Raw genomic sequence first — 23,152 nt, forward strand, 5'->3', positions numbered from 1 at the left:
CCTGAGATGCCAGGCATTGGCTAGGGCACCAGCAATTACATCAGAGCAGTGTCCCAGTTGTGCCTAAAATGAGCACAAGTAAAGGAACTCCATGAGCTACAGGATTTGGACAAGCTCAGGTCTTATGTCTTTCAGAGGGCAGTTTCTTTCCTCAACATATGTCTGATACAAAAACTTGTTTCTTTCCATTTTTGACTAGAAAAGCCCCCTCCCAAATACACCCTCACCAAGGTCATTACATCCACCCCCTGCTGCCAGGAAGATTGTACTTCAGTCTCTCCCAAATAAGTGTGCCTCGATTTTCCTTAGAGTCATCTCAAAATCAGAAACCAGAAACTTATTCTAGGGCATAATATCATTCACTATCTTGCGCACACACACACACACACACACACACACACACACAAGATTTTATATCTTCTTGCTTTGAATGTGATGTACTGATGGTTTGTCATGTGTAACCTCCTACTGCTTCGCTGCTTCAATGATAGAGAGAAAAGAAGTGAAAGGGAAGTTAGGACTGTAATGCTGGATATGCTAGGGGGAAAAACATGTAGGTGTTTAGGGCCCAAGAGGTGAAGTTGCCCTGAAACAGTTCTGGACAGAGACAAAAAGAAGAAAAGAGTCACTACCCCTTCTTTTGGTTTATGATGACAAATGTCTTCTTCATATCATATCCCCCCTCTAAAGCATTCATGACAACATCAATTCCCAAATCCTTTTTTCTCATTATACATTCTTTTCCCATTGCCATATTACTCCAGTAAAGGTTTTCAACTTGATCCTCTGCCACTGTGCAAAATATTCATCCACTGTGGTAGATTGAATTTTGTACCCCAGTTTATACATGTTCTTAATATTAATCCAAATTCCATTGTAAATGCGACATCCTGAGGCTGTTACTTTTAGTTAAGGTGTGGCCCAACTGAATAAGAGTGGGCCTTGATCCAGATTACTTGAGGTTTTAATCCAGAAGAGGTCACAGGAGCCAGAAAGGAAAGGACATCACTATTTGATGGTGGGCAGTTGTACAAGCCAAGGAATCCCAAGGATTACTGGCAGCCAGCACCCAAATGTACAGACTCTGAGAGAAAGCAAATCATGTTGATATCTTGACTTTGGACTTCATCTTGCCTCAATTTCATGAGCCAATAAAAAAAAAAACACTGCCGGGAAACGGACTTTGGCCCAGTGGTTAGGGCGTCCGTCTACCATATGGGAGGTCCACGGTTCAAGCCCCGGGCCTCCTTGACCCGTGTGGAGCTGGCCCATGCGCAGTGCTGATGCGCGCAAGGAGTGCCGCGCCACGTAGGGTGTCCCCCGCGTAGGGGAGCCCCACGCGCAAGGAGTGCACCCATAAGGAGAGCCGCCCAGCGCGAAGGAGGGAGCAGCCTGCCCAGGAATGGCGACGCCCACACTTCCCGTGCCGCTGACGACAACAGAAGCGGACAAAGAAACAAGACGCAGCAAAAAGACACAGAAAACAGACAACCGGGGGAGGGGAGGGGAATTAAATAAAAAAATTAAAAAAAAAAAAAAAAAAAAAAAAAAAAAGATCTTTTAAAAAAAAAAAAAAAAAAAAAAACACTGCTTAAGCTAACCTATTATGCAGTACTTGTCATAGCCCAGTAAACCAAGACATCCAACTCTGATTATTGGACTTCTGTCAAACCCTTTCTACTCCCTTCTTTATGTTTATATCATATCCACCAACTCACCACCCAAAGGAGGGGAAATGTCTGCCTTGCTTTTGTCTCTCTCCCCTGAAAAATTAGACTTCCTTTGTAAAAACTACAGTCTGTGGCCTTCAGACTTGCATTCAAAATATATAACTTTAATTTCTACTGAGAAAGAACCAGGAGAATTCCATGCCTGGGGTAAAATTCCTTAATTTTGCTCTGCAGCAACTACACTGTGTTTACATAGTCAATATTAAATACTATGGCCTTGAATACAGATTTTTTAATTCCAAAGCCAATAATACTGAAGGAGAAAAAAGGGACTAAGAGCCATATGGGGAGTGGATGTGGCTCAAGCAGTTGAGCGTCTGCTTCCCACATGGGAGGTCTAGCGTTCAGTTCCCAGTGCCTCCTAGAAAAAATGAAAACAAACAACAAGCAAAACAAACAAATAAACCAATGCAGGGGAGCTGATGAGGCTCAGTGGTTGAGTGCCGGCTTCCCAAGTACAAGGTCCTGGGTTCAATCCCCAGCCCCTGGTACCTTAAAAAAAAGAGTCATATTGTTGGCCTTCCAATTTGGGCTGAGAAATAAAGAAGTATGGGGTTCAGGTTTGGGGATCAGACAAGGCTAGATTAAAATATTTCTTCTGTCACACCAAAGCAAGGTATTAATAATAGGGTGGTATATGGGAATCCTGTGTTTTATGCATGATTATTCTGCACACCCATAACTCCCCTAATTATGCATTTTTGGGGCTTGGAGTTGTCCTAAATGATATTGCAGGGACAGATGCTGGACATTATATATCCTGCCAAAACCCACTGAATGGAATGGGGGAAAGTGTAAACTACAATGTAACTATTTTCCATGCGGTACAGCAGAGCTCCAAAATGTATTCACCAAATACAATGAATATGCCACAATGATGAAAGAGGTTGTCGATGTGGGAGGAGTGGGGTGGGGTGGGGTGCGGGGTATATGGGAACCTCTTATATTTTTTAATGTAACATTTTTTTGTGATCTATGTATTTTCAAAAAAATACAATTAAAAAATAAACAAATTAAAGAAAAAGAAATCCTTGTTCTGCCATTTATCAGCACTGTCATCTTGGATAATTTACTCAAACTCTCTGCACTAACTGGAGTTATTCTTTGCAAACAACAGAAAATTAATATGCCAATTTAAGCTGGAAAGTGACTTATTGGAAAGGTACCTGGTTACTCAAAAAGCCAATGAGGCAGTCAGCAGGGAAAGCAGTCAAGGTCACACCGCCACACCTGAGGGGTTAGGATGCCTCAACCAGCAGGACCCCGTCAGAGCCACCGTCATCAGCCTCTAAGTGCCCACTGTGAACGACTCCTAAAATCGCTCTTGGGTCTTTGTGCCACTCCCTCAAGATTATATAGAGTCCTGGATAATGGCATCTGATTGGCCAAACCAAGGTCACATGTCCAAGTTGTGGCAGAGTATGGCAAGAGGGAGGATCTTGCCTGCTTAGCGTTGGTGACGGTAGGGCTTTGCTCTCTACAAGATCCCACTGTGGAGGATTCCTACAAACAGGCAAGGCATTCAGGTGCTGGGTGGTCTTTCAAAATGGCAATATCCCCCACGTTCCTTAGTCAACCTTCAATTTGCTCATCTTTAAAATAGAATATTACCTAGTCCCTTCCTCATAGGTTTAAAGATTAGATGGCATCCACATGGTGCCTCACACAGAATAAGCACTGGATAAATTTCCATGATTCTTATTAATTTTTGTGACTTTAAGGAAGTCACACAGCTTTCCTGTGCCATGTTCTAGTTCACTGAAGAGAGATGACACCCATCTACCGTATTAGTCAGCATCGGCTGGCTACTAAACACACAGCCTAAACCTCAGTGGGTTATTTCTCATTCATTTCATTGTCTGACAAGGATCACTGGGATTAGAATGAGGTCTCCTGCTCCATGCAGACATCCAGGGACCTGGTCACTCTCTCTCTAGTAGCTCTGAGATACACCAGGGCCTTGTATATGGTTAGCAGAAGAAGGAATAGAGAGCACGGAGATCGGGGGCTCAGAGACCAGGCCTGGGAGGAGATACATCACTTCCACCCGTGCTCCACGGGCCTGAATTCAGTCACATTGGCTGCGCCAAACCTCAAGGAAGTCTGGAAATAGCCTCTAGCTATGTGTCCAGGAGGAAATGGAAATAGAGATTGGTGAAAACGGCAGTCTCTGTCACACCCACCTAATACCCATATGGGGTTGCTGAGAAGACCACGTGTACATGCAAATGCGAAAGTACTATGGAAAATGACTAACACAAGCTACAGATGATGCTGATGTTGATTAAGCCAGGGAGTTTCTGTGTATCTTCAGAAGTGCTAAAACATGCAGCAGCTTTGGTGTGAAATAAATTTTTAAAAAATAATGAGAAGGTCCTCCTTTCTGCAGATCAGACTTTTGAAGGGAACTAATGGGCAACAATTGGTAAACGATCCCCTTTTTTAGCCCATTGGCAGTCCATAATGGGAGTGCAGCAGAGATAGTTGTTGGGAAGAAAAGGAGGAGAAAAAGAAAGGGAGAGAAAACCATCACAGTGAGGAGTATAATTGTCAGAGTAGGAGGCAGCCTGAAACAATCACTTGGTGATGACCAGCCTCCAAAGAAGTAATTTATTGCCACATGAAACATTGGGGAGTTAATCATAGTACTGACATATGTAACAATTCCAGGCACTAGATTCAGCTTAAAATTCATTTTTAGAAAATGAAAATAATTAGGAGACCACACGTTGGAAATTCCCTACTAAAAAGGGAGGACCATCACGAGGGCCACAGCTACAGTCGTGGACATCTTCCCATGCCCAAGGTCAGGTTAACACTATGCTTGCAGCCCACCGAACTTACTGGTTGGGCAAAGGAAAGGCAAATGTGTCCAAGGGCACCGTGTTATTTGCTCCAGACAGATGTCTTCTACACTCTCTTTTGAATATCCACGTGGCCTTGTCATGAAAGACAAAGAGCAAACACAATCTGCACAGGATTTGCTACTCGAATGTTAGTGCTTTAGGAATGCTCTAAGACCTTATCAGCTTTGACTTGGTAATGGGTCCAGGCCAGGTTTGATTCATCCTAGTGCTCCACCCCTGCTGGCAGAGCTTAGGTTCCTTCTGTCCCGCATTTCCTTTAATCCAAGGACTACTCACCCTAGTCAAAATGAATGAGCTTGGTAGCCCCCAAATCAAATAATCAGCTAAAACAGAGCAAGCAAACTGATCAGTCAGTTCTTGGGAGAGTTCACACCATCAGAGAGGATTTCATGTTAGCTATAAAGAACTGTACTCAGGTCCTCTAGTGCACAGTAGGAGGGATTGGGGCAGAAATTGCAAAGAATAGAAAATATTTAGAATAAAAATCCATTCAGCTGAAATATACAAAGACAAGACTTGCCCACATAATAATGGCAACGTCACTTCCTTTTGCAATGTAGATTCCTGGCAGAGTGTGAGGAAAATTGAACTCTACTGTCTCAGGTTTTCAAATTGAGAAAATAAAATAACTGTTTCCCAAACCTTCAACTTACACTTCTAAGTTTAAGCTTTAAGAATCACACACGAAAAGAGGGTACATACAACCCTCATTACAATTTTTTTTTTAGACTTGTGTTCTGGATTTTAATTTATTCTCTATCTCACAAAAGCTACCGTGGAAAGAACATTTAGAGGACTAGTGAGAAAAACAGCTCAGTTGGTAGCAAGCAAGCCCAGTTTCTTCATGACCTGCTGAACACTGTAATACTTAGTATCTCAACAATTTGCCTCAGGTCTTACATTTAATATACTCTTCATTGTGAGCAATTAACAAGTACCAATCCTAATTGTTTCCCATTTTAAGAACTTCAAATGCAAAGAAAACTGAAAAAAAAATTTCGATGAGGAGAAAGTGAGAAGAAATGGAACTTCCCATCTTCCCTTCATACATTTATTGAGAACCACCTGACATAAGTGATGGTGATGCAATGTGGTCAGTGTGGAATGAGGTCAGAATGTGCAATTTTCCTGTGTGTAGTTCTGATTCGTTTTAAATGCTGAGGTAATCCTACAAGTTATTACTCAAAGGAAGCATAGACAACAAGGGGAGGTTATAGTGGTAATGAAGAGAAGACCATGAGAAACAGACTAATCACCATCCATTCTTTTCATATTGGCTAAAAAGTATGTCTTTTCCCTTCTGGATACCTAACATGAATGAGGAAATGGTATAAATGATAGAATCAAGCTATATTATTATATCCATATGATGCCTCCTAGATATTTTATGTTCTGTAATTAGCTGAAATCTGGAGTGCCTTCTTTGTTTCTTTTATTACTTCCTTGTTACTTTGCCATCTGAGAATAACTGGAGAACCAAATAAATTCTTAGGAGGTTTGTTCATTCATGAGTGCCTGCTTATCATATCAAATAATCTCTTTATTCACTTACCTGTGAGGAGATGCAAGATGTTAAAATGCATGTATACTTCACGTGAAAAGAGATGTTTCTAGGAATTAAAGTGCTGAGAAGGCCCACAGTTTCACTTTATATTTAAAACAAACTAGTGAAGGCGATATAGTTACACCATGAGATTTTACAATCATTTTTCACTTTTCACTTCTGATTTTAGAAAATAAAGCAGAAAGAAAACTACTCAGAAAAACTGTTCCCCAAGAGACAAGAAGTCTGAACTAAAAGAAAAAGGTGGGCTTTTCCAAGAGTTAACCACGGAGGTGATGACAGGCAAATCCCTTAGCCTTAAACCCTTCAAAGCCTCTTCTCTCTCTCCATTAGCCTTTCTTTTTTTTTTTTTTAAGATTTATTTATTTCTCTCCCCTTGCCCCCACCCCCACCCCGGTTGTCTGTTCTCTGTGTCTATTTGCTGTGTCTTCTTTGTCTGCAGCTCGGGAATCTGTGTTTCTTTTTGCTGCCGTCATCTTGACGCATCATCTCTCCGTGTGTGTGGCACCATTCCTGGGCACACTGCACTTTCTTTCGCGCTGGGTGGCTCTCCTTACAGGGCACACTCCTTGTCCCTACGCGGGGGACACCCCTGCGTGGCAGGGCACTCCTTGCGCATCAGCGCTGTGCATGGGCCAGCTGCACACGGGTCAAGGAGGCCTGGGGTTTGAACCGTGGTAGACGGGCGCCCTAACCACTGGGCCAAGCCCCGCTGCCTCCATTAGCCTTTCAAAGCATTCGTGGTGAAGGTGTCTAACATGAATAGAACACGGCCAAGGCCATGAAGCTCAGAGTAGGGGTCCTTTCAGGGCGGAGAAGTTCCCGAAGGGGAAGAAAGTCTCCACAATTAGACAATCAGACAAACAGCCCTCCCACCCTCACCATCTCTTCCCTGTCGTAAGGCATGGCCACTTCTCTCCACCTGCGCCTGGAGAGGCTGTGTGTTTGTGTTTCCCAGCCTACTTTCCCTTTTTTTTTTTTTTTTTTTTTGGCCTAGGGCAGCCCTACCGACAGCAGCCCGGGCAGTGCCAGCTAACTCCTTTTATGGTGAGAGAATGGATTCCTCGTTGTTTCTCCGCCCAAGCCTGGTACCCACCCACCCATCCATCCATCCATCCACACACCACATCCCAAGCGCGCACCGAAGCCTGTCCCGGGGCACACGCGCGCGGGGACAGACACACCGCTCCCCCTCAACCCCATCTGCCCCCCCGGGCGATCGATCCAAGGCAAAGTACTAACGCAGTTGCCCTCTCTTCCCCGGCGCCAGAAGTTGTGACCTGCAGAGAGCAAGTGCGAGAAATAGCGGAGAGAGAGACGAGACCGTAGTTTCAGCGCCGACCCCACCGGATGCGAGTGGAGAGGACAAGACGGTGCCCGAGAGAGCGTGGGGACTTCCCAGGGTGCCGGCAGGAGGCGCGGGTGCCGCGGCTCAGGGCCCTCGAGTCCCCGGGAAGGAGGGAAAGTCGCGGGAAGCCGCCTCTCGGCGGTGCGGGAGGACCCACGCGGCCGGGTGCGGGCCGCGCAGCCTACCGGCTCCCGCCGCCGCCCACGCCGGGCTTCCTGCGGCAGCGGCTCGCGCGGGTCGCCGCGCCCCGCCCTCCCAGGCCGGCCAATGGGCGCCCGGGCCTCGCGTCGTCTGTCTCCGCCCCCTCCAGGGAAACTTGAAGTCGGCGAAAAGTTAGTACAGAGGCTGGAAGGGCGAGAGCGGAGCTTGCAGCCCGGCAGCCTGAGGAAGAAGATGATCCGCCCCAGGTCAGCGCCCCAGGCCGAGCGGACCCCGAGCCTCCCCCAGGGCTCCAAGAGCGGCCGCAGCGGCAGCCGCCTGTCCCTATAGCCTCCCGTGCTGTCCGTGGCGGGGAGGAGGCTGACCCGGGAGCGAGCAGACTCCGTGCCACCTGCGCGCGCGGCCGCACACCTGAGCGCTGTCCGCCCGCAAACTGGACCTGCGGGCTCTGCAAAGCTGGGATTCGTCTTTGAAGGAAGAGAAACAAACTAAACAAGAAATCCAAGACCAGCCTTGACTGACCCATACCACTGCCTTCTCTGGTTCTCCAAATTTTGAAAGCTGGCCGCCCTGAACCCAGTTCCGGAAAATTGGCAGCCACTGAGTCCCGGCTCTGAGAAGGCAAAGGCTTGGCAAGCTCCGGACTGAGCGGGGCGAGGCCGAGGGGCAGGTTGGAGGCTTGTCCAGGGCATTAGAGAGGTGACCCTGGGGACCCACAGGGCTGCCACCGTCGTCACAGGTGAGATGGGGCTGGGGACACTGGACAGCGAACGCGGCGGGGGGAGACAGAGCACTCTCCAACTTGTCTTCCATAACTTGTTTTCAGTGAAGAGTTTGATTGCCTCAGGTTCTGTCGGGAATAGCAATAGTGAGCCACTTTTCCCTTGAGATGGGTCTTGTTCGTCTTGGCAGTATAGAGTGAGTTGGGTTGGGGGAAGGAGGCAGCATCAGCTTATAAATATTAATGTCCGAGAGTGGTGCTGCTGGCAGGACGTAGCGGGAGCCTGGAGATTTGGGTCGCCGCAGTTGGTAAGTGGCGTCAATCCGGCGTAGAATCCAGTGGCCCCTCCTGTCTCATCGGCATGTTGTTTCTTGGACGCGGGTCTAACACCTTGCAAGTGCTCACCGCGCCTTCGTCTCTCTCCTCCCGTCCCCAGACCCAGCCTCGCACCCCAGAGCTGCGCACGGCCGGCCGCCGCCACCATGTCCACTCCCGGGGCCAATGCGTCTGCCTCCTCGTTGTCCCAACAGCCGAACAGCCCTACCATCCCGGCGGTGATGTTCATCTTCGGGGTGGTGGGCAACCTGGTGGCCATCGTGGTGCTGTGCAAGTCGCGCAAAGAGCAGAAGGAGACGACCTTCTACACGCTGGTGTGCGGGCTGGCCGTCACCGACCTGCTGGGCACCTTGCTGGTGAGCCCGGTGACCATCGCCACGTACATGAAGGGCCAGTGGCCCGGGGGTGAGGCGCTGTGCGAGTACAGCACCTTCATCTTGCTCTTCTTCGGCCTGTCGGGCCTCAGCATCATCTGCGCCATGAGCATCGAGCGCTACCTGGCCATCAACCACGCCTACTTCTACAGCCACTATGTGGACAAGCGCCTGGCCGGCCTCACGCTCTTCGCCGTCTATGTGTCCAACGTGCTCTTCTGCGCGCTGCCCAGCATGGGCCTAGGCAGCTCGCGGCTGCAGTACCCCGACACCTGGTGCTTCATCGACTGGACCACCAATGTGACGGCGCACGCCGCCTTCTCCTACATGTACGCGGGCTTCAGCTCCTTCCTCATCCTCGCCACGGTGCTCTGCAACGTGCTGGTGTGCGGCGCGCTGCTCCGCATGCACCGCCAGTTCATGCGCCGCACGTCGCTGGGCACCGAGCAGAACCACGCGGCCGCCGCCGCGGCCGCCGCGTCCTCGTCGGCCTGGCGGGGCCATGCGGCCTCAGCCTCCCCCGCCCCGCCGCGCCTCAGCGACTTTCGCCGCCGCCGGAGCTTCCGCCGCATCGCGGGCGCCGAGATCCAGATGGTCATCCTACTCATCGCCACCTCCCTGGTGGTGCTCATCTGCTCCATCCCGCTGGTGGTGAGTGGCCGGGGCTGGGACCCCCGCTCGACCCTTTCCCCACACCCACCTCCCTCCATGCTGATTCCTTGGTGGTGAACTTGTCATGTGCCGGTTGGGGCGGGGATCCGCTACACCCGCTTTCCGCCCTGTCCTTACTGAAGTTTAGCAGGTGCTTTTCCCCTGCATCCGGGAGGTTCTTTCCCCGGAAGCCGGGTTTCCTTTCTCTAACCGGCCAGCCCCTGCCCCTTGCTGCCTGACATGGGCCTTGAACCTTCTGGGAAACACCCCGCTCCTCTCTGTGTCAGATGAGGAGGAGAAACCACTGTCGGGTCACAGCGGGATCCTCCACACTGTGAACCACGGAGCTTGAAATGTCAGAGGCAGCAATCTCCTTGTAGTACACCATTTCTTAGGAGGGTGGGATTTGGTATGCTTGGATTTATGTAGAGTGTTGGAATGTTAGAGCTAGGAAAGCTCTAGATGCCTTTTTAGTCAAGTCTAACTCCCTCACTCTACAGAAAGAATTGAGAAGGGGCAGGAAGAGATAAAGGACTTGCTTAAATGAATGCAGCAGAAGCTACTCTGTAAAGCTACTGTTTCCTGCACATGTGTGTCGCAGTTGGTACACAGGGCATGCCCAGATTCAGGCCCCTTCATTCTCTCTGGAGGACAGGAATGCAAAGTTTCTCAGGGGGCTATAATGGACAGGATGGTCGACACTGGGTATTGAATTTGAATTCTCAAATACCCTGAGGGGTACAGCACCCTTATGGAGAAGCTGAGGTTTAGACCGGGTCTTGTTTACCAGAGCCATATAACTGGTGGATGATACCATAGGTTTCTCTGACTTCCAGACCTGCACATGTGATATTACATCATGTCTCCATTCTACAACACTTCCAATTTTGGCCTTCGGACAGTGTGTCTGGTTGATCTTTGGTGCAGTTCATTTTTAGGACAACACCTTCTTTAAAACTACCCTTGCATTAATTTTTAAAATATTATCAACTATAAGGTTCAAAACCTACCTGGTTCCCTGGCTTTAAAACTGGATGGATCAGAAGCAGATGGGCAGATGAACATAATTCTTTATCTAGAGTTTCTCTTGAAAGCAACTAGCACTGAGTTTTTTATCTCTCAAAACACTGCATTCCTGGAAATTCAAAACTACCAACTCAGAAAGAGATGCCTGTTTTTCCTTTTGCTGGTTGGGAGCCAAGAAAAAGTAAATTTAATGAGATCTTATTCCTTCCTTTCCCTTATTAATACTGGCCAGGGATCTTTATTATTAAATACATATATATTTATATGATAAAGGCAACTGTAAATGGAAGGAACTTAGAGATGGCTGAGAGTCCACATACAGTAGCTTCTTGCCAATTTGTATAAACAGAAGTCAATATAATTGGCCAGAAGAGCCTTTAAAACCATTCCAGGACTCAGTGTAATTTACAGTTAGTTATACTTGAGCCACATAAATATATTTTACTGTCTGAAATGGCAACTCAGAATAAAGTGAGATTTCGGAAGAACACCGCAGCTCCTGCTGGGGCCTTGGTTCTCCGGCCTGTCTTATGTTTTACAGAACAGTAAATGCCAACGTGAGTGGTTGTTTTTCACAGAACAGCCACTTTAAGGAACTGAGGAATTAGAGCTAGAAGGGTAGCAACCTGAAAATACTTAAATGTGTTTTGGTTGGAGATGAGCATGTGAAGCTACTGATCACTGCACAGTCTTTGATGAAGTGTCTTCTTCCAGCAGCTAGAGAGGCATAAGAACTTTAATTCATCTTATGGGCTAAAGTGGTAGACCTGGCCCTTAGATGTGGGGCCATTTATCACAAAACCTTTGAAAGGATTTGAGGAGCTAGAGGAAAGAAATTATAGAGACTGTATTTATGGCTTGCAAATTAACCACATTTTAACTAACAAAAAATACTATCCACTCTATATAAATACACGTAGTAGATATGAAGGAATTTCATCCTGTAAACTGAACCTGGCTCAGCTAAGAAGTAATCACATAATCAAGCATTCTCATACTTTTGTAAGATAAGTAGCTATAGAGGTAGTAGTGACTTCTTTTACGCCTTTAGTCTGGGTTACTGATAACCTATTTTCAAAATCTGTTTAATTGTAATTAGTGATAAGTAAGAGGGTCATTATACAATCCACCTATCCACAATTCAGCAATTACTCAAAGAACCAAAAGGAAACTGTATTCACAACCATAGTCTTCCTTAGCTTATTTTTATACTTTTCTTGTTTGTTTTTTCCATGTTTCTCATATTCATATTGTAGTTTAAGAGTAATGCTTCTGAACCCTCTGACATTTAAAGCACTTGGACCTATCTTCAGTTCCAAGGAAACTAATGAAGCATGCAATTTAACTTTTATCAAATCAATTAGGTTGTTAATCCCATTTGAGGAAAGTCAGACCCTTTGAATAATTTAAAATTCTTTAAAAAGGCTAATAGAGCAATTATAGTTTACTTGGAATTCCAGAAAGTTTGACACAATATATGAGGAAAAACGAGCTGCTATTGAAAAGCAGCCGGTTTTGGTTTAAAGTCTTTGGGCACCAGGAAAGGAAAAGCTCAGTGGCCTTTGGAGGAAGTTTGATATTGAGTTTAGTGTCAAAAGTAAAATTTAATTTGTGATCGAAAATATATATGTCTCATAAATAGAACTAAACTTGGAATGGAAATTTTAGAAAAGCTGGGAAATGAGTTGTGAATATAAGGAACTGTGCTGAACCTGCATAATTCTGTGAAGAGAAGCATAATCAATAAACAAAGGTGTAAGTAGAACCTACAAGAAAAATGACATAACAAAATTTATGCAGAGGTGGTTCTTGCCATTTTGTCCATTCTTCTGTTTATACCAGTCTTGGTTTTTTAAATACAGGAGAAGCTGAAGAAATGAAAGTCTACACTTAAGATAAATAGAGGGGATTACATGCTTTAGAAAGATGTAACCAAGACAGCTTTGCACTGCCCCAGTGTTAAAAAGATGTAGCTAGATTAATTTCTGGTGTCTAATTTTATAGTTATGAATGTTAAGATAAAGATTTAATCAAATGTTTTACCCCAGGGCTAATCAGTTACATTGAACAATTTGGAAAGGTATTTTCCCCCCTGCACAGGCTGTAACTGTTGAGTGTTACTTTTCTTTCTTCTTACTCTAAAGCAGGGGTTCTTAACCTTTTTAGTTCCACAGACCCCTTTGCTGGTCAGGGGAAAACCACAGACCTTTTCCTAAGTCCACACCCTGCACCAACACGTTGCCACAAAAATAATATTGTTGTCTTTTTTAAATTTCAATTCAAGCTCACGGACCCCTTGTTAAGAATTCTTGCTCTAAAGTAACAAATATTCATCTCTGTTAGGGGCAGAATGGCCAATTTGGTTAATCTGACTTGGGTTAAATTTATGTCCTTAGGAAAATAGCTTCTTGTGAGTGTTTATTTGGTTGCTTACTATAAACTAGTTGTTGCCATAAAGCTTTCTCCACCATTTAATCAGCAAAGTTTTGTAAGGGCAGATGAAAACTGTATAAATAGATACTCTTTAGTTTATAGTGGGAAAACTGAAAATGGGGTCATTAAAACACCACTGATGGAAATTCAGATGAGTAAAAATCACATCTGTAGGTACAAGAGTCATTCCATAAGTTTGGGTAATATTACAAAAGAAGCTTGGCACCTGAGTATTTGATTATTTCCGCTAAAACTTAAAAATAGCAATTCCTTAGAAGCATTTTTTAGTCAACATGAAATTGCAGGCCTAGTAGTAGCACCTTGAAGACTGCAGTGTAACACAAAAAAATAAGGCATTTCCACACATCTGCCATCTCGTTTGGTTCTTGAAGAAGTCCTAGAAAGAAAAGAAAATAGGGCACAACGGTTTGTTCTCCCCCTCTGCACCTTAGTTTCCTCAGCTGCAGATGAAGAATTTATATCATTCAATAATTACTGAGTAACTGTGGACACGTCAGTTTAATGTTCTTTTCATCATGCTTTGCTGACCTGTCAAGAGTTGGGTTTACTGAACATTTACTATCAAGATTTTTTCCCTGGAACTGAAATGATTTTTTTAGTCTCCTAGTAGAATGTTTAAAATTAGAGCTGAAAAACACAACACTTTAGAAATAATTTTTCAGTATTAGTGACCCTCTAGAGATTTACATAAATTGCCTATAATAAATGACCAGTTAGTGACCCAGAGGGAACAAGAACCGAGCTCTCTTATACTGCCACCCAATCAAGATTCTATTTCCACCAGTAGATCTTTTACTTAAAGATATTATTTTTGTTATTGAAAAAAAAATCTTAAGAACTTCTAGTAACAGCTGTGTCAATTTTGAACTTCTTACATGGCAGTTAGATAACTGAGCACACACACAGGTCATTCCTTCTGTGTGCTTGGAACTGAACAAGTAGCACACACAAATTCAATTCCAAGATCTTTCATTTATTGGAAATCATTATGGCTTTGACAGTCAATTACTAAATCGGTCTGATCAGGATCTCAACGTTCTTTTAGAATTGGACATTCCCTGCCGACAGGTTATTCTTAAGCAGGAAGCATGTGTTTTTGATACTTGGTCATTAACCATACCCCACAGCTGCCTCTAAGCTGTATATATCAACAGGTTTTTTTTTCCCAAAGAGGCCAAGCTTCCATGTATGGGTTACAGAAAAGTAATGACAGTATAACATATGCTGGGCACTGTACTAAGTGCTTTCATAATGCGAACATAAATTATAAGCAGCAGAGCCATGATCTGAACAGAGGTTGGATTCCAAAGCCTGGGTGTTTACCTCTGCAACACTTTACCCTCCCTTAAATCTTTCCCATCACCACACCTTTTAATTTATCATATTTTCTCCAAGTTATGTTCCAATGCTGTACCTTTTATGCTCCTGAACACTAATCTCTAATCATCCTTGAGACTTTTTAAATATTATAATGTCCATTCATGTTATTGATAAGCCACATGCACAAATCTGCAGCTCCTAAGAAATAGGCCAACTTTTAAAGTTGGAAGAGAATATTCATTTGGCTTGTATTTGGTTAATTCTTTGAAGGTGTTTATTTCCCCCCTGACTCAGGGTTCTATTTTATCATCAACAGTTTACTCTTCCAACCTTGACGACTGCCTGAACATGTTTATTCTGTGTAACATACAGAGCCTTTTGGACAAGAATTCTAGAAAAATGCTTTGACCTACTCACATGACATTCAGGGATGGCTTTGGATATTACATCTTAATCTGGGTTTTCTCTCTTTGGCAGGAGCCACTTAAGAAGCCTTTAAAAAAGTGAAGCAGGAGTTGTCATTTTTTTTGTCAAACATTATGAAGTACATGGAGCTAGGGGAGGTTTTCTTTTGTTTTGGTTTGGTTTGTCTTTTTTTCTTTCTCTACATGAAGTAAATCTCCATTGAGAATATGCTGCAAAGGAAATTTTATTTGTATTGATTCTCTTCAAATTATTTGACCTACTTTTGAGACTTTTTACCTGAATTTGGAATTTTGCTTTATATACTTATCCTTTTGCTACCCTGTGAATTCACCTTTACTAAAACAGCATTAAATGACAAGGTTCAGTGGGTTGTACTAATTGTTACCTTTTCCCCCATGAAACTCTCAAATAGAACATGCTTTTAATATAGCCTCCTTCGATGACCTTCTGTAATAATCAAGATACAAGATAAATTCCTGCTACAGATAAAATGAGGTACAGAAATGATTCTTTCTTTGCCTCTCCTCACCTTTGACATGAAAACCCCACTATTTTTTTTAAATACTCCCATTTTTCTAAAAGATCACCGAAATTTAAAATTAAATGCCAACTCCTCATACATTTCTTTAAAATCCATTTAAACTGTTCAAAAAATTTTCCTCCTTTCAGTAGTAATCATGTTTCCTTTGAGATTGTAGTGGGAAAAGCAACCGGCAACAAAACAATGTTGCCGTTAAGATCTCAGAAATGTGAAATTCAGACTTACCCAAGATTCTGTTCTCCAAGATTGGCTTGGACTTGGCCATGCAAAACGCTCCGCAGCGAAGGCCTGTGGTACCAAAAACTCCCAAGTGGAGCTACACTGCCACCTTGAGGCATGTCATTACAAGTTTGAACCCAGACAAACCCTGATGTCAGTTTCTTCATTCACCAGGCCCAATACTAACCGATTTAAACCCACCATTTTTTTTTCAGATTTTATTTTTTTATTTATTCCCCCCTCCCCCGTTGTGTGCTCTCTGTGCCCATTTGCTGTGTGTTCTTCTGTGACTGCTTCTATCCTTATCAATGGCACCGGGAATCTGTGTTTCTTTTTGTTGTGTCATCTTGCTGCATCAGCTCTCCGTGTGTGCAGCGCCATTCTTGGGCAGGTTGCACTTTCTTTCGCGCTGGGCGGCTCTCCCTACGGGGTGCACTCCTTGCGCGTGGGGCTCCCCTACACGGGGACACCCCTGTGTGGCAGGGCACTCCTTGAGCACATCAGCATTGCACATGGGTCAGCTCCACACAGGTCAAGGAGGCCGGGGGTTTGAACCGCAGACCTCCCATGTGGTAGACGGACGCCCTAACCACTGGGCCAAGTCCGCTTCCCCCCATCATTTTTTTAATCTGTAGGAACAAAGTATGCGATGTGAAAAAAATAGAGATAACGTGTTTTTTATCAATAACTCTGTTGCTGAGAAATAATTCTTAAACAGAAAGCCAGCCTGGTAGAACAAAAAAGCAATATGGGGGTTATCTGAAGACCTGGATACCAACAGGGACTGGATGAGTTATTCAAAACCACTGAGGAAAGGCCACTAGAAGGGCAGTAACCACTAAGAGCCCATGTCCAGCTAGCTGAGGAACTCAGTGTTAAGGTTATGGTAGGGAGACATTTTATTTTACCTGTTTTTTTAAAGGTGAAAAATCAGGCTTGCTTTGTCCTGATATTATTACTTATTCCAGCATATTTTCTAAACATATTTTAAGAGAAGATATACTATGCTAAATATAATATATATGCTGTTCATTCTAGTTCATTCTTCATTTAACTGTCTTCCAGAGATCAAGGTTTTAACTTCAAGTTAGTTATACCCATCTGACCAGATTTTCAATGCCATTTAGAGGTCCATAATCTCTTACCCAAAACATTTAGAGCAAATGTGTTTTGAAATGCAGAATTTCTTGGATTTTAGGAAAATAATTTAGTAATATGCTGTATAAGATGTAATATCCTCATTGGGATTGGGACTATACTATTTGGGCAAATATATAGGACTATTCACAGTAAGTGGAATAAATAGAGACCATCAATAACCTCAGAGTTTATCCAGTTCAAATTCTGCTGCCTAAATAAGTTTAGGGCAGGTTTTGCAACCAAAGGAATTCTGAAAACAAAACAAAATAAATGAATAACAACAGCAAGTGAGTAACGACAAAAGTTTGCTAATAAGGGATTGTGGTACCGGTAAGCTGATTAAGATCTAAATTCCAGTTAAAGAATAACTAGAAATAGAGTTATACTTTTCTGATCCAGCACCATCCAAGAATAAGTTTCATGTAAGTTAAATTTTGCAGATTAACACAATTTATTTCTTTAAACTTTCTTTTTTATCCCAATTATTGTAAATCTTTCTAAAATATCCCTTACACATCCTGGGTTTTGAAAAAAAGAAAATACAGAATAAAATTTAACCCTTTCTTAGTGATTCATCCACCATGAGTATATGTCCCCCACATCTTATTAAAGGTAGGGATATTTGCCCTGAGTAAGATGGCTCCAGCTATGCTTTTAAGAGTTGTTTCTTTTTTATACCGTTTTTAATGTATCCTCCTTGGCTATGAGATTTGCCTCTTTCTTCTCCCTAACCTAAAATAATTAATAATAGCACAAAGATACATGGCAAGTATCACTACTTAAAATCACTACTTTTTATAGGAAAAACATATGACATTTTTATATAAATAATCCTGCTGGAATTAGAAGGAAGATATAGGCCCCTCAAATGTAATATTTTAGGAGTAAATATGAGAGTGTACCTTTAACAAATGCTGTTACCTCTAATAAAAATAAAATGACAGTCTTCCTTTGGTTTGCACAAATTCATGCTCTTTTTACTGAATTATTTAAGTTCCTAGAAGTTGGCATATCGTTTCATTCTTCCACAACTTGACACATAGAATGGTTACCTCTATCTGAAATGTTACGTCCTTCCTTTTAAATTTAGCAAACTCTCACTCATCTGTCAAAACTGAGTGCAAGCTTCATCCCTTCCAGGAAGTAAACGGTTGAACTACTTACCTGTCTTCTGAACTATTCGTAACTCTTTATCTTTATGGAGTTTATGATACCCAATGCAACTTTTTGTCCCCCAAATCAATCACAATGCCTAACACATACAGTAAATGTTTATTGTTAAATGATTAAATACACAAAAGAATGCGTAAGTAAATAAGTGATTATATTAAGAGCAATTTTTTTTTCTTCATTGTTCATGCATTTGCTTCATTTTTGTGGGCCTGGCATGTGGTGAGCTGACAGATACAGCTCTTGCCCTAAAGAGCTCATATTCTGCTCTAGAATGTAGTCATCCTCCTGCTCTGTCCAGAGGGCTCTTTCAACTCCTGCCTGTTTATTGGCTCAAATGCTATACAAGCATAAAGGTCAGGATGAGTCTCGGAGTATCAGGGTGAATTTACTGAGTGGCATTTGAGTGCAGACTTTAAAAATGAGCAAAAATATCAGGGAGCCTGTTATAGTTTGCTAGGCTGCTGAAGGCAGATACTGTGAAATGGGTTAACTTTTAACAGTGGGAAATTACTCGCTTACAAGCTTATAGTTTCAGGGCTGAGAAAAATGTCCAAATCAAGGCATCAGACAATGCTTTCTCTCTGAAGACCAGCTGTCAGCAATCCTGAACTCCTCTGTCACATGGCAATGCATGCACATGGCAATGTCTGCTGATCTCTCCCATTTCTTCTGGGTCCTGTTGCTTTCAGCTTTTGCTTCCAAGGCTTTCTTTCCCTTTGAATTTAATTTTCTTATAAAAGACTCCAGTAAGAAGATTAAAATCCACCCTGGGCCATGCCTTAACTGAAGTAACCTTATTGAAAGGCCCTTCAACAGAAATGGATTAACTTTAAGAATATGATTTTCTGGGGTATATACAGTTCAAAACCACCACAGAGCCATTGAAGTGTCAGCAGCTGAGTAGCGTAATCAGATCTGTGTTTTAGAAATAATCTTCTGATCGCAGTTTGGAAGATGGATTGGATAATTGTCTGATATAATAATCCAAGTGAAAATGCAGTGAGAGGGAATGAATGGAAAAGGCTTTTGGTTAGAGAAAGAATTGGATACACTAGATGATTATAGTAACTGGGAACAGACACATTTTAGAGAAAATAAAAAATATATATTCTGGTCATTTTCACTGGTAGGAGATCTAGAAGTTGTTTTAAGAATTTCCAATATATTCTTTCTTAACTATTGGAGGAAAGAAAAATGGAATCTTTGGGCTTTTCTGTGATGAGTAGATGGTTATTTGACTTCAAAAAGGGATTTTGTTTGAAATATACACAATGGCAGATGGAATGGGAAAAACAATGACTGTTGGGGTTAAAAAAGATGCTCCATCCAAATTTCAAAACCTTATAAGTACCCACAGAAATGAGGTTGATAGAATGCTTCTTAAAGGAACTTTATGAATATGTTACCTGCACACAAATTGCAGTTCTGGGATACCATCACTGACCTAGGAAAGATAATCATAAGATAGTTACAAAAATATTTAAAATGATACTAAGTCCAAACATAAATCCAATTACACAATCACAGGATTTCTGGGGTTTATTGTGTAGGCTGCTCTTTTCCTTGACACTACTTGTCAGAAAGAGGGCAGCTACCTAACGTTGTTAAGTCAGACATTCTCAGTAGCTTAATACTGTGGGCCTCTCATTCATGCAGGTGCGAGTGTTTATCAACCAATTATACCAGCCAAGTTTGGAGCCTGTTATCAGCAAAAACCCAGATTTGCAGGCCATCCGGATTGCTGCTGTGAATCCCATTCTGGATCCCTGGATATACATACTCCTGCGCAAGGCAGTGCTCAGCAAAGCGATAGAGAAGATCAAGTGCCTCTTCTGCCGCATTGGTGGGGCGCGCAGAGACCGTGCCGGACAGCATTGTTCTGACAGCCGAAGGACTTCTTCTGCCATGTCCGGCCACTCTCGCTCCTTCCTCTCCCGGGAGCTGAAGGAGATCAGCAGCACGTCTCAGACCCTCCTTTACCTGCCAGAACTCAGTGAAAACAGCCTGGGAGGCAGGAATTTGCTTCCAGGTGTGCCTGGCGTGGGCCTGAGCCAAGTAGACACCACCTCATTGAGGACTTTGCGAATATCAGAGACCTCAGACTCCTCCCAGGGGCAGGACTCGGAGACCGTCTTGCTGGTGGATGAGGTGGGTGGGAGCAGCAGGGCTGGGACTGCCCCCAAGGGGAGCACCCTGCAAGTAACGTTTCCCAACGAAACCCTGAACTCATCAGAAAAATGTATATAGTAGGTAAGAAAAGAAATACAGCACTGTTTCTGCAAACTTATAAAATCCCGTGCAATAGACATGTAACTGAAGCGTTTAGTTGTGCTCAGAAGGGCTACTTTCATCCTAGGACTCACTTTAGAGAACATCCTGGCTTTTGAGCACTTTTCAAATTGATTTGCACGCGTCCCAAGGACTGCAACACATTGGTTGCTGCCCCTCGATGACACAGGATTGCCGTCACGACTTGACTGCTGGGGAGATCTACCCTCAGTTTCTCTACTGGAAAGGAGGATGGCAGAAGTTTTGCTATTTCATAACATCAAAAGCTTTATATCTGTCACATAGCAACAGCAAAGGGTCAGGTTCTAGGAGGGCTCTATTCCAACAAACAATGGGGACCACCTTATGAACGTTTTAAGTGTCTCACTAAAGCATGAAAATGTGAATTTTTATTGTTGTAAATATGATTTAAGGTATTTAAAGTATGTTCTTCTCTGTGAGAAGGTTTATTGTTAATACAAGGTATGATAAAATTATAACCCTCTCCTCCCAGTATAACCAGATGAAATTGCAGATGTTAGTTTTTTCACAAGCAAGTTCAGGCTGAGTTGTTGAAAATTTATGGTGAGACTATTATCTATAAAATAGATATGAATTTTTAAAAGAGCTTCATACTATCAGAGAGCAAAAGAAAGATACTATTTAAAACGTGAAGATTTCAGTCCAAAATATTGAAGTTTTTTTCCAATCTATGTGATATACATATTGAGAAATTTTTAGTGTTGATACATTTATTTATCCAGAAAACTGTGATTTCAGAAGAACCTAACATTCTGGAAAACATTTTCTATTTTCATCCCCATTGGTACTTTTTAAAATGTAACATAAATCAAAGAGTCTTTAATAAATAACCCATAACTGAAGGGTAAAATATACAAATAGAAGTTTAGAGCTGCTTGTTTTCCCCTTGGAAGTGTGCATAGTTTTATTTTCTTGAAAAACAACCTAGAATATCTTTTAAAATTTAAGTGGAAGGCAAATTGCACTATTAACTTTATTTTGAGACAGGGAAGAATTGGTTAAATTAGTTTTTCACATGTCATAAAAGATTATCAACAAATGGGGTATATAATTTGTGCACTTAGCAATCACTTTATAACAATTTTGTGTAATATCCAGGAATGCTGTGTTCGAAGGCTCTTTCTCAAAGAAATATTAAGCATGTTTTGTTGCTTAAAGTGTTTTTGTGAATTGCTTGGTTGTAATTAAATTCTGAGCCTGATATTGATACGGTTTTAAGAAGCAGTTGTACCAACTGAAATTATTTTGGAGATTACAATAAATAAATGACACTCAATCTGAGTTCTATATCCTAAGTTTTTGAAAACTTGTGTGATTTTTGTTTGTTTCAGGTAGTCTCCTCTGTCTTTTTAAATTGGAATTTTTAAAAACTTTGTTTTGAAATAATTTCAAATTTAAAGTTGCATGAATAATACAAAGCCCAGAGTCACTTAGCAGATGATATTTAAAAACCACCATTTGGGTGCTAGATGTGCTTATTATTCCTTGACTCTTCACCCAGATTCTGGAGTTGGTAACATTTTATCACGTTTGCATTAACCTTACCTCTTTTTTCATTATCTTTTTCTGAACTGTTAGAATAAGTTGCAGACATGTTGCCCCATTACCCCCAAATATGTCAAGTATATATACATTTGAGGATATATATAACAAAAACACTCTCTCCCTAACCACAGTACACCCATCAAAATCAAGAAATTAACATTGATTCCATGCTTCTATGAAATCCGCATTTGCCATTCATAGTTAACCAGATTTTCCAATAATGTCTTTTTTTTATAAATTTATTTCAAGTTCAAAAAATAAAATAAATAAAAGGCAGCTTAACAAATTATGGAAGCATTACTTTAAAAAGTCCTGTCCAGGCACATTTATCTTATTTAATCTTAAAAACAAACTCAATTGTTTTTCTAGTGTTCCAAAAGATGAATAAAGGAGTACAGATTAGTTAAATGACATGAACATGGTCTCCTTGTTAATGAAGAAAATAAAGTTTGCTCATATTCACATCTCATAAAACTAAATCTCGTATTCTGGGTTTTTTTTTTACCTTTAGCATTGATAGAATACCTTGTTTGTCTTAATACAAAAATATTACAATATTACTTTTAACTATAGTCTATAAGTAACATTTTGCAGAATGTTCCTAATTTGGATGTATAGCTAATGCTTCCCATGATTAGATTCAGTTTGTGCATTTTGGGCAGGGATACCGGAGAAGTGACACGTCCTTCTCAGTGCATCATATCAGGAGGCACAAGATGCAGGTTTGGTGCGGGGCATTATTACCTGTGTATCTGTTTTTAAGACCCATTAGTAGCAGAGTTAGGAAACACACACACATTCCATATCTGACTATGTGTATGTATATGTATGCGTATGTATCATAATGAGTTTCACACCAGTACCTACAATTACAAATCTATTACCCCAAGATTTTTCTAGCCTTCTTTCTCTTCTAACACAAGAAGCTGGACTCTGATAATCCCCAAATAATTTATTTGCTCAATTTCCTGAATGTAACCAATTTCCCAAACCAATGGCCATCTTCTCAGTTTGCTGACTCCAACCACATATACTGCATCAGTCCACCCAGTCCTGCCATACTCAGTAGGCAGCACCAGATGGGTTCCTTTCGGCCTCAGGCAGTCTTGTGTGATTTTCCGATTAGGAAGCTCTGGAATTCAGAACTCAGCTCCAAGTCACAACTTCCAAAGTCGTTTCCTTTACCTACTGAAACAACAAAGGGCAGTTTGCCTAGCTTTCAAAGCCACTAATTTGCTCATGTATTGA

The 23,152-nt window shown here is 42.4% G+C and overlaps 1 protein-coding gene across 1 annotated transcript; it reads left to right on the forward strand.

The window, feature by feature from the left end:
* The first annotated feature begins 7,860 nt into the window (after positions 1 to 7,860).
* Positions 7,861 to 21,654, forward strand: PTGER4 (prostaglandin E receptor 4). The gene is made up of 3 exons (XM_004448199.5): positions 7,861 to 8,407; positions 8,826 to 9,750; positions 19,706 to 21,654. The coding sequence occupies exons 2-3, from the start codon at positions 8,872 to 8,874 to the stop codon at positions 20,294 to 20,296; spliced, it is 1,470 nt and encodes a 489-aa protein (XP_004448256.1). The 5' UTR covers positions 7,861 to 8,407; positions 8,826 to 8,871; the 3' UTR covers positions 20,297 to 21,654.
* Positions 21,655 to 23,152: the final 1,498 nt, after the last annotated feature.

The sequence above is a fragment of the Dasypus novemcinctus genome, chromosome 2 (genome assembly GCF_030445035.2).
Source record: "Dasypus novemcinctus isolate mDasNov1 chromosome 2, mDasNov1.1.hap2, whole genome shotgun sequence".
In the NCBI taxonomy this organism is placed as follows: domain Eukaryota; kingdom Metazoa; phylum Chordata; class Mammalia; order Cingulata; family Dasypodidae; genus Dasypus; species Dasypus novemcinctus.

What these genes read in the sequence shown, in the direction of transcription:
- PTGER4 (XM_004448199.5), top strand. Translation starts at nt 8,872, where the DNA reads ATGTCCACTCCCGGGGCCAATGCGTCTGCCTCCTCGTTGTCCCAACAG. An exon ending in TCTGCTCCATCCCGCTGGTG is followed by an intron (nt 9,751 to 19,705) that starts GTGAGTGGCCGG and finishes TCATTCATGCAG; the next exon opens with GTGCGAGTGTTTATCAACCA.